The 13,274-nt window shown below is 35.5% G+C and overlaps 1 protein-coding gene across 3 annotated transcripts in view; it reads left to right on the plus strand.

The window, feature by feature from the left end:
- The window catches only part of LPIN2 (lipin 2), a 46,322-nt gene that overhangs the window by 11,497 nt on the left and 21,551 nt on the right, over positions 1 to 13,274 (plus strand). For all 3 annotated transcript variants that reach the window (XM_051611161.1, XM_051611162.1, XM_051611160.1), the window contains exons 2-5: positions 1,222 to 1,422; positions 4,621 to 4,716; positions 7,399 to 7,697; positions 11,687 to 11,794. In XM_051611161.1, the coding sequence (XP_051467121.1) occupies positions 1,231 to 1,422; positions 4,621 to 4,716; positions 7,399 to 7,697; positions 11,687 to 11,794 (695 nt within the window). In that variant the 5' untranslated portion in view covers positions 1,222 to 1,230. The remainder of the gene's footprint in view (positions 1 to 1,221; positions 1,423 to 4,620; positions 4,717 to 7,398; positions 7,698 to 11,686; positions 11,795 to 13,274) is intronic.

Here is a 13,274-nt window from a genome sequence, read left to right on the forward strand (position 1 = left end):
AAAGGAAAGCAAGAATATATGTAAAATAGGTGAATGGTTCAGTCTTGTTAGCGTTTTTTTTTGTGAATTTCTGTGGCTAGACAAGATCAGTTAGCATGTGAGGAAAACTGTATTATCAACAGAACTCTGTTCTTAGCAGTTGTTGTGAAATTCTTATCTTTTAAATAGTTGCTATTTAAATGATAGATAATTCCTTTCTAGAGTCCACTTCTCAAGTCCTGTTCATTGAAACAAAATATATGGAAAGGAGACTCTATTGAGAACTTCTATTCCTCATGGTGCCAAACATTTCTTTTAACAAATTCAGTCTCCTTGGTGATGTGAAACCAACTTTTCTTTGCAAGCCAATAACATGGACTCCTCTTGGAAGGGGCCAAGGTATAACTGAATAGTAATGACTATGTGTTAGAGAATTTTTCCTAGGATTTAGAATAAAGATTGACTATCTTTGTACAGGAAAATTTATTTCTTAAACAATAAAGGAGAGATATTGCTACCTTTCTGTCTTGTGTTACAGTTCATTGGGATGCAGCAAATATCTCTACTTGTCAAAAGGAGTATGTTCAGTTCCCTGGCCTAGCCTTTTTTTTTTTTCCTAACTCTCTGCTGCTGCTGTGTGCCTCATGACTTTCTGGTGTTTGTTATGTTCTTCTTGGTGATTATCTAACTTACTAATGCACGGAAACAAACAAGAACAATAAAAAATGGGTAGACTTCAGTCAGCTGTATCACTGAGCTAAAGTCAGCTCAATTAAAAGAGGGAAGATGAGGAAGGGTTTGCAGTGAGACCTTTGACAGTGAGGCATTGACAGTCTGGTTTTTTTTTTTGTCTTTGTCAACCATGTTGTTCTAAATCTGTGAGAAGATTCTCTGGCTTGTTACTTAGCATAGTAATTCCGTGGATAACTTAAAACCAGTTTCATATCGGTATTGAAAAACCACCATCTTCCTTTATAAGTCTTATGGAGAATAAGTTTGTTGTTTTTTTGGGGTTTTTTTTTGCAAAAATTTAAATGTGATTAGGTAATGTGTGTTAGTAATGTAAAAATTGGTTTAACATTCTGTTGACTTTTAAAGGCATTTGTGTAAATCATGTTCAATTAATCAGAGCAATTATAAATGACATTGCGCATCTATGTAGATTTAAAAAAAAAATAATTTACAAAACTTTCTACATTTAAAAATTTTGTTTACCTTGCTTTTTTCCTTTCTCTTCCTTAGTCACAGACTATGAATTACGTAGGACAGCTTGCAGGACATGTCCTGGTTACTGTGAAGGAGCTGTACAAAGGCATTAATCAGGCAACCCTTTCAGGATGCATTGATGTCATCGTGGTCCGTCAACAAGATGGTACATACCAGTGTTCTCCTTTTCATGTCCGATTTGGGAAGCTTGGTGTATTGCGCTCTAAAGAAAAAGTGGTAAGTTCACAAAGTGGGCCAAAACAAAGTTTTGAATACCAGTGCATTCCCTTTATACTCCTTTCTTCCTTCTCCAGCCCCCTATGTACCTAGTTAGCAGGCTGATGTAATACAAAGCAGTTTCTCATATATGCTGTACAGAGTGATAGTTTTGGAATGCAAACTAGAACATCCAGTGGTAATTTAAGGACTCAGGAAAAAAACAAAACAAAACCAAAACCCACAAAAAAAACCCCAAACCCAAAGAAAACGGGGTGGGGGTGAGGGAAAGCTTTGACAGCTCTCGAGTTATGCGAAAAGAGTAATACAAACACACAGACTTCACAGTATGAAAATGTTTTATTTGGCTATTTTTAAACTTATTTAAGAATGGTGGGAAAGACATGCTTAATGCCAATTAACTGTTCCCTGATATTGCAGACAACTATTTCTGGAATGTCTAGAGGACAAATAGAGCATGTCTTAAGGGTTGGTGACTTATCATAAATATTGCTCCTTGTTAGCTCTGTTCAAGGCTAATACACAGTAGAAGATGTAGTTAATATCCACAAGCAAGTAAAAACTGGAACTCTAACTTCATTCCTATCTGGGCATATTTGAAAGAGAACCCAGTGCTACCCAAGCAGATCATCATGCCATCCCCTTTCCATATTCTTAAGTAATCGTTCCTAGGGAGCAATTTGGATTGGGGTGTAAATTTGACTGAAAAATAGGCCAATTTTAGGGGTACTTTACAGTCAGTAAGAAGTACTGTGTATGCCAGTATTGCCTGTAAGTGTGCTGCCGAAGGGTGGATTGATTTAAACAGATCATAAAACCTCAAGATTACATTCTTCTTTTCTAAGGAGTGAAAGGGCACTGCAGAAAACTGCCCTCATCTTTGTATTTTGGATGTAAAAGGAGAACGAAGTGCAACTAAGAGAGCAGCCACGTTAGTGCATTGTTTTTTTGTTAGCAGTCTCACATGGGGAATTGCATGCCTTAAAGTTGTAAGTTTGTAATAGTAGCACAGGCTAGAGCAGCTTTTGTTTCATTTTTCAGTTTTGATTTCCCACATGCTAGTGTTTTTTGTAGTGAGCACACTGATGATAAAAAGTTGCTTTTCTTTAACAGATTGCAGCAGAACTGCAGCAGTACATTACAGTATTTCAGCAAGGAACAAGAGAGATGCTATAGCTGTACTTTTTCTAATGTCTATGCAAGTGTGATACAACAGAAATTATCAGAAACTTGAGCTTGCTAAAATAATTTTAATTACACTTCTGAGAACCTGAACCAGATTTGAGAGGATTTAATCGCCTGGGTACCTCTAAAAAGCTGTTCAGTTGCTGTACTAGGCTGTTAGCATAGTTGTCAGCTTTTGCTTGAGTGGATGGCTGCTGCTTCTTGCTCACTTCATACTTGGAGTTGCCATTCGGCATTTCAGTGTTCTCTGAGTAGTCAATTGAATGTTTATTACTGCTTTGTGTACGCATTTTTCTCTAACATGTTATGAGGCTAAGATCAATTGGTAGTCTCAAAAAGGATGGGAACACAGAATATGCATAGCTGTGCATCTACTCTATACTTAAGGTACATACTGAAGTCTCCAGAAACCAGCATGAAGTATAGGTACTAAAATTAGGGATGTTTGTCTAAATTAGCATAAAGCAAAGGTTGGAAAAAGAGAAACACTGAGGTTTTGGGTTTTTTTAAACTCATGTTACTAAATTTGAAATTCAATAAAATCTTTTAAGAATAAACTGTTCAGTAGTGAAATAAATATGATTTTCAGATCGAAAGCCTTCAGTTCTTGTGAGGAAAAGAAAAACTGTTATTTTGGGGACTTGAGTATAGTCCCCACAAATGTTTGGTTATCTTCCTCTAATTTATGATCTCCTATGATTTGGTTTCCTTGGCTAATTGTTCTCATAAATGGGTGAATTTATGAGAATTAGGATAGTAAATTAGGATACATGAATGTCTTTCTTAGTACTGTGGTGGTGTGTTTTTTTTTTTTTGGCAGACCATGTGCTAATCTTAAAATAAATTCTCTCTCCTTTTTGACTAGCCATTTCATATCAGGCTAGCTAACTAGGAATACGACTATTCCTGTCAAAATTACTAGCTGTGTGGCTTGGGGTGTAACATTTTGTATTGGAAGGAAACAAGAATTTGCGTAATGTACCTAGTGATTATCTCATAGCAATTACAGTATGTGACTTGGTCTCCATTTGGCAAGTGTCTAAACTATACATAACCTGAAATGCCATTGGCATTTTCTGCAGTAAGGGAAGTCCATTGTGTGTCTATCTGACACACAGATTAAATATTAAATAAATAAATAAATAAATAAGTAAAATTATTAAATTATTTTTAGTTAGCAAGGCTAAATGCAGATGTACAGATACCATTAAGCAGATTTACTGAAAAACAGGGTAATTTTAGCTGAATATTGAACACATTTTTTTGGAAAAATTTGGAGCGGAACTTAACTGGATGCCAAAGATTTCACAAAGAAGAAGAAATAAAATAATTGTATCTTGGTTTTAGAAAGACATTTGCTTTTTAAATTTCCCATATACATGATGAAGGATAATCTCTCCCTCTTGTGCAATGTAATCTAAGTGAAAGTACTTTATTATGACAAAAAAAACATTCTTCCTCTGACGAAAGCACTATGGTTGCAGAAGGGTTTTGGTGATATCCTCATAACTCACAAGCAGAAAAATCGGAAACAGCATTAACTGAGTTGCAGAAATAAAAATGGCAAATCTCTATCCAGTTTAAATAAACCCTGCCTCCAGAGGCTTCCAGTGTGTAATCTTGAATGTTTGTTATTCAGGACTCAGATTCATACCAGGCCCCAATTCAGGTTTAAACATATGAACATGAACAGTTAATTGTTCCAGGAAATAGAGACATGGTAAATTATTATTATGTATGCTTCTAGCTCTCCCGTTTAGTTTAACAAGATTTAGTCTTCAGGTTTTAAATTTTTTTTCCAATTTTTCTTGTGGGTTTTAGGCTCTCTGCTAGGCACATGATGTGTCAACAAAAAAAAGACCATTGTTATGACAGACTTCTTTCAAAAAGCAGAGGGAGGAGAAAGAGACACAGTTATACAATGGAACAAATTTTACTCTCAAAGTTAAGTGGGCCTTGAGGTCAGGCTTTCCTCTATAATTAATATTTATATTAACTTTTTTCTTTCTGCAGATTGATATAGAAATTAATGGCGATGCTGTTGATCTTCATATGAAACTGGGTGACAATGGAGAAGCTTTCTTTGTACAAGAAACTGAGGAGGAAAATGTAAGGGCTTTGTGCTTCATGATGGCTACCATGCAATATTAACAGAGTAAAGTGTTAAAATGCTTAATATAGTGTCAGTATTTTAACTGTTATGAAAACTAGATTTGCTGTGACTGAATCTTAACATTGCTTTCATATGCTGCCAAGATTCTTGGTGCTTTGTACAATTCTACTACCAAGGATAATAAAGTAACTAATTCTATTTTTATTAGCTTTTAATTTTTGTTAAGTAACATTCATGTTGACTGCAGTTACACAGATTACAGTGCCTTACAATAATTTTTTCGTAAGTTCTTAAAAGTGTGTGCAACTGCCTTGTGTGCTAATTGTCTATTTTTGGCATATTTTTAATTTATTTTGTAATTTTAGCACAGTTTTTCACAATTTTATCTATGAAACTTTAACCAGTTAACAGTAACTTATTTGACTTGAGAATTCTTCTTGTGTTACAATAGTCACTGATTTCCCAAAAACCTATTGCAGCTGGAAGCTAGTGAGCCTCTGAAAAACAGGAATAGTGGTTCATATTTAGTCTGACTTCCTAAGGCTGTGGGACCTGTGTAGTCACAACAGTTGTCAGTCCTGAGGTTTTGATCACTTCGTAATCTGTTGTCCGTTTTCAGCAAGATAGAGGGAAGGAAGTTCTAAATACATGTTTCAAAAGTTTTAATGAAAACACTCGAGAGAGTGGAAAAATTGTCTCAGTGAAGTAAAAGGTAAAGTGTTAATTTCCTGTTGTTGTTAAGAGTTAGAGTCTTCAAGGAAATTAGCTTGAACCACTGTTTACTTTAGGGTACTACTTGTTTACTGTGAGGGATGGGAGGAAGCTCTCATTTGAAAGGAGTTAAATATGGTTTAAAGGGGAAGGAGAAAACAAGCAGGAAGATGTAGGGTAGGGATTCCTAACATTACAGAGAAAGGAAGGTTGGATTCTGTTCTAGCATACACTGTGATTAAAATGAAAACTGAAATCAGTTTTTTATGGACGTAGGCTGTGTCAGCCGTTGATGGGAACTGACCAGTCTTAAAGACTTTCAGAAAGCAATGGTGATAACCACTATCTTTGTCCTCAGTACAGTGTTTTAAGGGAGCTACTGCACTTGCTTAGTATATTTTAATTTATAGCAGACGTGCCATATGTTCTGGAAAGCTGGTAGTTCATGTCAAGCTATAGATCAAGTTAGCCGCAAAGCAGACGGCAGAGTTCTTGTTGCTTATTTTTTTTCTCAGTATTACTGCTATTTATCAGCATGTCCTTGTAGTCGCCTATTGAAGCCATGCTTAAGGAATAAATGATAAAGCTCTCACTTCATTCTTGATGGATTCAGAAAGGTCGTTTCAAGTGGTTGGTCTGCTCTGGCAGGGGGGTTGGACTTGATGATCTCCAGAGGTTCCCTCCAACCCCTAACATTCTGTGATTCTGTCTTTGCTGGTTTTATATCTTGACATGCAGAAGTAACACCACATGCCTTGGGACTATTATAATGTAACTTCAGGCATAATTTTTCAGCCAGTTTTCCTTTAAATTTTCTACTGTGTTGTTGTTTTGTATTGTTTTAATTTTGCTTAGTTATTGTAGATTATAATTAACTGTATAGAATATTAATTTTTTTCAGGTGCTGTAATTTTCTTTATAAAATCATAGAATGGTTAAGGTTGGATGGGACCTTAAAGATCATCTAGTTCTACCTCCCCGCTGTAAGCAGGGACACCTTCCACTAGACCAGGTTGCACAAAGCCTCATCCAACCTGGCCAACCTATCCCAGTGCCTTACTAGCCTCGTAGTGAAGAATTTCTTTATATTGTCTAACCTAAATCTCCCCTCTTTCAGTTTAAAACCATTACCCCATGTCCTAGCACTGCCCTCTCTGTTGAAAAGCCCCTCCCCCACTTTCCTGTAGGCCCCTTTAGGTATTGGAAGGCCACTGTAGGTCTCTCTGGAGCCTTCTCCAGGCTGAGCAGCCGTAACTCTCTCAGCTTGTCTTCATAGCAGAGGTGCTCTAGCCCTTTGATCATCTTTGTGGCTCCAGAGCTGTACACAGTACTCCAGATGTGGTCTCACCAGAGCAGAGTAGAGGGCCAGAATCACCTCTGTCAGCCTGCTGGCTGTGCCTCTTTGGATGTAGCCCAGAATGTGATTGGAGGTTTTTAACATTGTAAAATCTGTGTGTCATGTATTTTGTTCTCCTTTCTTCACTTGCCTCTACTTTACAACCAGTGGAACAAAGCTTAGTCTGCATTTTAATATTATATAATAGCAGTTCAGACTTTGAACACATTAGAAGTGCTCTGGCTGTTTGTGATTACAGTGTAGTCCCTGACTACTCTTCTCTGTAAGAGTCCTGCAAAATAACAGGAATTGTGTAGTTAGTTCTGTTCTTACTATAAAACTGAGTTCCATTAACTTTTTCTCTCCTATGCGAATTCCGTTCTCTTCTACCTTTGTTTGTCTTTGTCCCTTCACAGTGTGTCTTTTGGTCAAAGTGTCAGTATCTTTAAGTTTCTTGTTATGACAAATAAATCCTGGATATCAGTTTCATACCACTGGACTATTTGTATGGTTTAATGTCTAAATATAGATGCAAGGATTAATCTGTAGTAGACAACTATCCTGTATGCACAAAACAAAGTGTAAAAAAAAAAAAGCGAAGTATATTTTCTTTATCTTCTTTTTTGCTTAGGAAAAAGTTCCTGCATATTTGGCAACATCTCCAATACCCACTGAAGACCAGTTTTTTAAAGACACTGACAATCATTTGAAATCAGGTGAAAACGAGAGAATATGTTCAAACTCAGAAATTCCACACTCCGTGGAAACAGAGGCTGTATTTACTCCAGGTTCCGTGAAAAAGAAGAAAAGAAGAAGAAAGAAATACAAACAAGATAGCAGGAAGGAAGATCAGATCTCTGCTACTGGGACAGAAGAGATTTTTGAAATGGAAATAAGCTCAGATGATGAAAAAAGTGTTCAACCCCTAAGGTAAGCTGTCAGATACTTGCTGACTGCTTTCACTGTTATTACTGAACATTTAAAATGTGGCTTATACCTTTCCTATATGCAAGTAATGCATAAGTTTCAGTAGGCTCTGGGTAGGCATTTCCTCAAGGAAGACAGAACTCCGAACTATTATTTTCCACATCTTTACAGAATCCTTTAAGTTTGGCCATTTTGTTTTGAACTTGAAATGCATTTAAGCCCATTCTGGTGAAGAAGCATTGTCATCATCAGTTATTTGACTCAGAAAAAGTTATAGTGTAATTTCTCTGATGAAACAGAGTGTTCTGGTATGTTTAGTAACCTTTACATAAGCTGCAGTGTGGGATGCCTGTAGTACACCACGTCTGAATTTGACTTCTCTGTAACTTGAAGTTTACTTTGGTTACTGAAAGCTGTGTAAATGAATGACTTTTCACATTAGTAAAGAGAATTCAATACATATGTGTAGTTATAAAGGACTGTGGGGGCAGCACAGAAATCAGTCCTGTGTTTTGAAGTGGATAAACTATTAGTAAAGTGGAGCTTGTGGTAAAGTAGTAGCACATACTAATAAGCTGAAGAAGCTTATATGAGTAGTAGGAAAGATAGTAATGGAAGAAAGCTATCAAGCATATAAATGCTTAAAATCAAGGAAAGGCCTGCTTATGAGTTTTATGTTTAAGTTTCTTAGGCTGCTTAACAGAAGAAGTGGACTGAGTTTGTAGAAAAAGCTAGCTGCTTTATTGGACAGCATGACTGTTAACTGTAATACTGGCTGAATAAATTCAAGATCTGGTCTGGGAATTGGAAGAATGGTTTGGTATATGGCAAAGTATAACCAAAAAAGCTATTTCAGTAAGGGTCTGAAGGAGTTTAATAAATACGAGTCAAAAAGGTTAGAAAAACAGAAAAATGTTAATCTGTTATTGCACCTGTGCACAATAAAACACAACAAACAAAATCTGAATTTTGGAGGGTTGTCTAGAATATCTGGAGCTTTCTTAGATAATTCCCCTTATTTTTTTCACTGTCATATCTATGTCAATGAATTTTCATTTCGATACTCACTGCTCTGTTTAAGTATGGGAATTGGTGTTTTGTTTGGTTTGAGGTTTTTCCTTTCTTCCTTTTTTCCAGTTTATGAAAAGCAAGATCTTTATTCAGTCTTCAGCAACAAAGTATTAAGATGATAATAACTTGTTGTAGTGAAACCATCAAAAATAAAAGCAACCATCAAGTACAGGGAGAAAGAAAATATTATCCATTAATTATTTATTCTGTATTTAATAAATTATTACAAATATATTGAGAATTTAGGAGTGTCATACCAACGATGGCTGCTTTCGTCCCATTATTAGAATTCAAATTGCTATTCTAGCAATAATCTTAATTTGATTAGAGTTGAATAAAAAATTGTAGGTTTGACTGAAAAGTCAAATGTTTAGTCACAGCTGAATAGACAGTGATGTTTCCATAAAGTTTACTCTGGTTTTATTTTTTGTAGCTCTTACAGTGAAAGATTAAAACAGCTTCTTATTTGCAAACCACATTTTTTACATAAATATAAACAGAAACAGCAGTAGAAATGCATTCTCAAGAGTGTTGTGATGTGAAAGGTAGATGATCTTGTATATAAGAATGCTGTGTCCTTGTTAATAGTAAGTAAATGTAGGACTGAAAAAAAAATTGTAGTAATGAAAGCCCAGAGACAGTAAGCTTATGCCCCTGTATCTGTTAGTGGTGTTCATAACACAGTCGTTCCAGTGGCCTGCCAAGGCAGGAAACGGTGTATGCCTATCACAAGGCATTTTTTTTTTCTTTCCAGTTAAGATACAGTTATGAAAAATGTTCTCATAAGCTTTCTTTTCATGTCCTGTTCAGATGGAAGGTGATATCAGCAGTTTTGTTTTGGGGTTTGGTTTTTTATAGTTACAAATGTGTGGCTCTGAAAAAAATTTAAAAAAACAACAAACAAAACCAAAACCAACACAATGATTACTAGACACAGCTTTAGATTTCAAAGTGAAACTAGGAAAGGAGAAGGGAGCCTGGTGTTCCAACAGGAAGGTAAAAAATTCAGCCACAGGTACCCTTATGTAATGTCTTTATCTATTTCTATTTTTATAAAAGTGAAAACCAGGCTCTTTCCTGTTCCTTGGGAAAATCTATTTCTAAGTGTTTTTGCAGCTTTTTAAAAAAATGTCCTTTGTCTTGTCTAGCTAGTATTCAGATACGTTAGTCATGCTTCAGATATGTTAGTCATACCAAGAGGACTGAGATTATAGTGTGTACAACTAGGAAACAGCACTATGTTTCCAGTGCTAAGGGTGTTAAAGAGTTAAAGTATTTATTTGCCTCTAAAATCTTATGCATTTACTAAGACCATGTATAAAGTGGATAAGAATGAAACAAAGTGGTAGTTCTTTTAATAAATATTGCAAACTAAATCACTTAGAATTTATAATGCAACTTGAAGGTATGAATTGATGCATACTGGTTTTCCTCTCTTATTTTCAATAATCTTTAACTGCATTTGGGTTTTTAACCTTCGCATTTATCCACTTACAGATGAAGTTTGATTTTTTTTTTTTGATGCTTCATATGAATTCACTTGGTTGCTAAGTCCCAGTAAATGAAATCTGTTTGCTATCCCCTGTGTGTCTCTCATCTGGCCCCTCTTTGAAGTTATAATAATGAGGACCTCTCTAATATTTTTTTCTCTTTAATGTTCGCTAATACCTTTTTCCTCTTTTGGAGATACTTAGCACTGCATACAAAGAATAGCATGAAACAAATTTTCTATCACAGTTAGCTTGGTTTATGAATACAAAGGATGTACAGTCTCTGCAGTTCTCAAGTTCAGCTGTCATCATCATTACTACTCCTTAATAAGAAGTGGAGCGATTAAGACATCTTGAGAGTTCTGTTTTTAACATGGTCTAGGCTGTTTTCCAAATTAAAGACTTGTGCAAATAAGGTTACCACTGTAACTGCTTAGGGTCTAATGGGCTGTATTGAGTCAGCTTGTAAATTATAAATATTTATGATAGATAATCTTAAAATATTTTCCCTATTCATAAGAGAAATTAGCACTAACATTCCAAAAACAAGTCCAGTGCAACTGTGTTGCTAATGGAAGAAAAACACTTTTTCTTTTTTCTTTCATAATCAAGGCTTAAAATAATTTGTATTGCATTTTACACTCAAATTCCAGGCTTATCTTCCTTGTATTCTATCCACTGTATTGCCACAGTGCCCTTGATCTAACCTCAAAACAAGTTAGTTGTATCCTGAGAATAGCTATTTATTCAATTAAGTGCAGAAAGTAGTTATGATGGTAAGATTTAAAAGGAATTTCATTGTAAAATAGAATTCATGCCTGCTCAATGAGTTTTACTGTTGTTCGTGTTTTTTTTGTTTTGTTACAGTTATTGAGTAGACTTCCCATTACAAAACAAACCCCACTGTTCAGAAAGTACAGTACTTCTACCTTCTTGTCATAGTTTATGTTAATTTGTAAACTCTTGGGTAAATTGTGAGGCTAGTACTTACCCCTGTTTTCTTACTGATTTTCATTTGTTAAATGTGCAGTTGTAAAGTGCATTGTCACAACTACCTTTTCTGTTTAACTTTTCCAGTGATTCTAAGGTTTACACAGGAAAGGTTATGTGTAAATCTTCATGTTAATCTTTCTGTTTTGGTAGTATTAGCTGGCTGTAAGAGGACTATTATTTATGCTGTTGTGAATTCTTCAATATTAACTTCCTATGTGTCAGGAGTAGTAGATTTTTAAACTGGCAATATTTTCAAGTATTAGTAAGAGATTTTTTTATGCATTTTAAGTTACATAGAGGTGTGTGGCAAACAAATTCTTTCAGCTCTATATACTTTCTTTTGATCTGAAATTTTTAATAACATAAAAGTAACTCTTCTAACTGAAATAGTAACTCAGATTTCTTATAGATGACTTAATGTCTCATGTATCTCCACAGAGGATCCTCAAATTCATCACCAAAGGGTGAAGAACAAAAAGAATCTTTGATTTATCACTCAAAGGATCATTACCCCTTATCTGATGGAGACTGGTCCCCTCTGGAGAAGTAAGTAACTTTGTAATGTCATAATTTGTAAAAGGATTAATATATTCATTTTAAAAATGCATTTGCCTCTTTATTAATTTTTCTCCCTGATCTGTAAAGCTATCAAACATGTTTAACTTTTGTGATACTGAGTGCAGCATTTGATACCTAGTTGAAACTTCAGGGAACTTTCCTCTGTACTGTATGTATGAAGCAAAATCTGTATCTTTTGAAATCTTTACACCCCCCCCCAAAAAAGGAAAAAAGCAAACAACTTTCTTATTAAAATCCACTATTCAAGATAGTAAATACAGTTAATAATAGGTTGAGAAGGGTATGGAAAACTAATATGCTCCCTGTGATTCACCCTAGCATAAGCAACACTTAATATGCCATAAAACACAAGTGTTGAGTGTATAAGTTAGTTTACCAGGTGAAGTAATGCAAATTGCTCAAGGTAAAGCTATGTTCTAAATCTTGTATCATATTCCACTTAAGAACAAAGGATTTGCTAGTTACTGCAGTGATACCAGATACAGTACAAATTGATTGTGGATTCTTAGAAATTGCGTCATACAGCTTGCCAGGCAGTTTTCAGTTACCATGACTAAGGCACTTTTTAAATATACATTCAAGCTCTTCAGTTTCTGATGTTCATGCTGCTTTGTTCTTCTTGTGTTCAGTTTCTAGATTTTTTTTTGAGGCTCATCCTTTGTATTTCAACACTTAACATCTATCTCTATTTGCATAAGAAAGCATTCTGTCCAGTTGTGGTAGTACTTGAGGTAACTGTCATACTTTTCCTGAAAACTGGACATAGGGAAGGGCATACATATAGCATATAGTGTCCAGAGCAGTATCCTGGTTCATCTTAACTCTCTGGTGAGTGTCTAGTTTTACTGCTTTTCAGTTTAACTGGGGAATTTGCCTCATAGCAGATACATTGATAGTGTCATTAGGGATCACTGGTCAGCCTTGTATGATACCCGTTGTTGCTTGTTAGCTGCTCAGTGCACAGGGTTCTGCTCTTCTATATCAAATATGACAGTGCAGAATAGAAAAGATTAAACTTCAGAAAATAATTCTTTAAGTGCATAAAATCTCTCTGCTTCTGGTGGTTTCAGGGTTATGGCCTCAGGGTCTGAATGTGCACACCACACTTGGTGCCTGCTAATTCCTCCAGTGCATAGCTTGCTAATGAACAGAAGCAGTTGGACAGGAAATCCCATTATAATTCCCTTTTTATGTTTTGAGCTGACAACCAATGACATCCTAAATTGTACTTGATGAGGTGTAGTCTTCAAATGTTCCTCAAAGGTTTGTTGTTTGTGACTGCAGTGCAGTCAGTGTTTGACCCTGAGGATTAATGTGGTGCTGTATGGGTTATATCACCTAGATAATTGTAGCATGGAGGCAAATACTCCTTTTCAGTTTATAAAACTAGCTAACAGAGATTAGCAGGCTGTATCAGGGAAGTAAGAATCATGTCTTCTTGTTTGTA

Source organism: Apus apus, chromosome 2, assembly GCF_020740795.1.
Source record: "Apus apus isolate bApuApu2 chromosome 2, bApuApu2.pri.cur, whole genome shotgun sequence".
NCBI classification, from domain to species: domain Eukaryota; kingdom Metazoa; phylum Chordata; class Aves; order Apodiformes; family Apodidae; genus Apus; species Apus apus.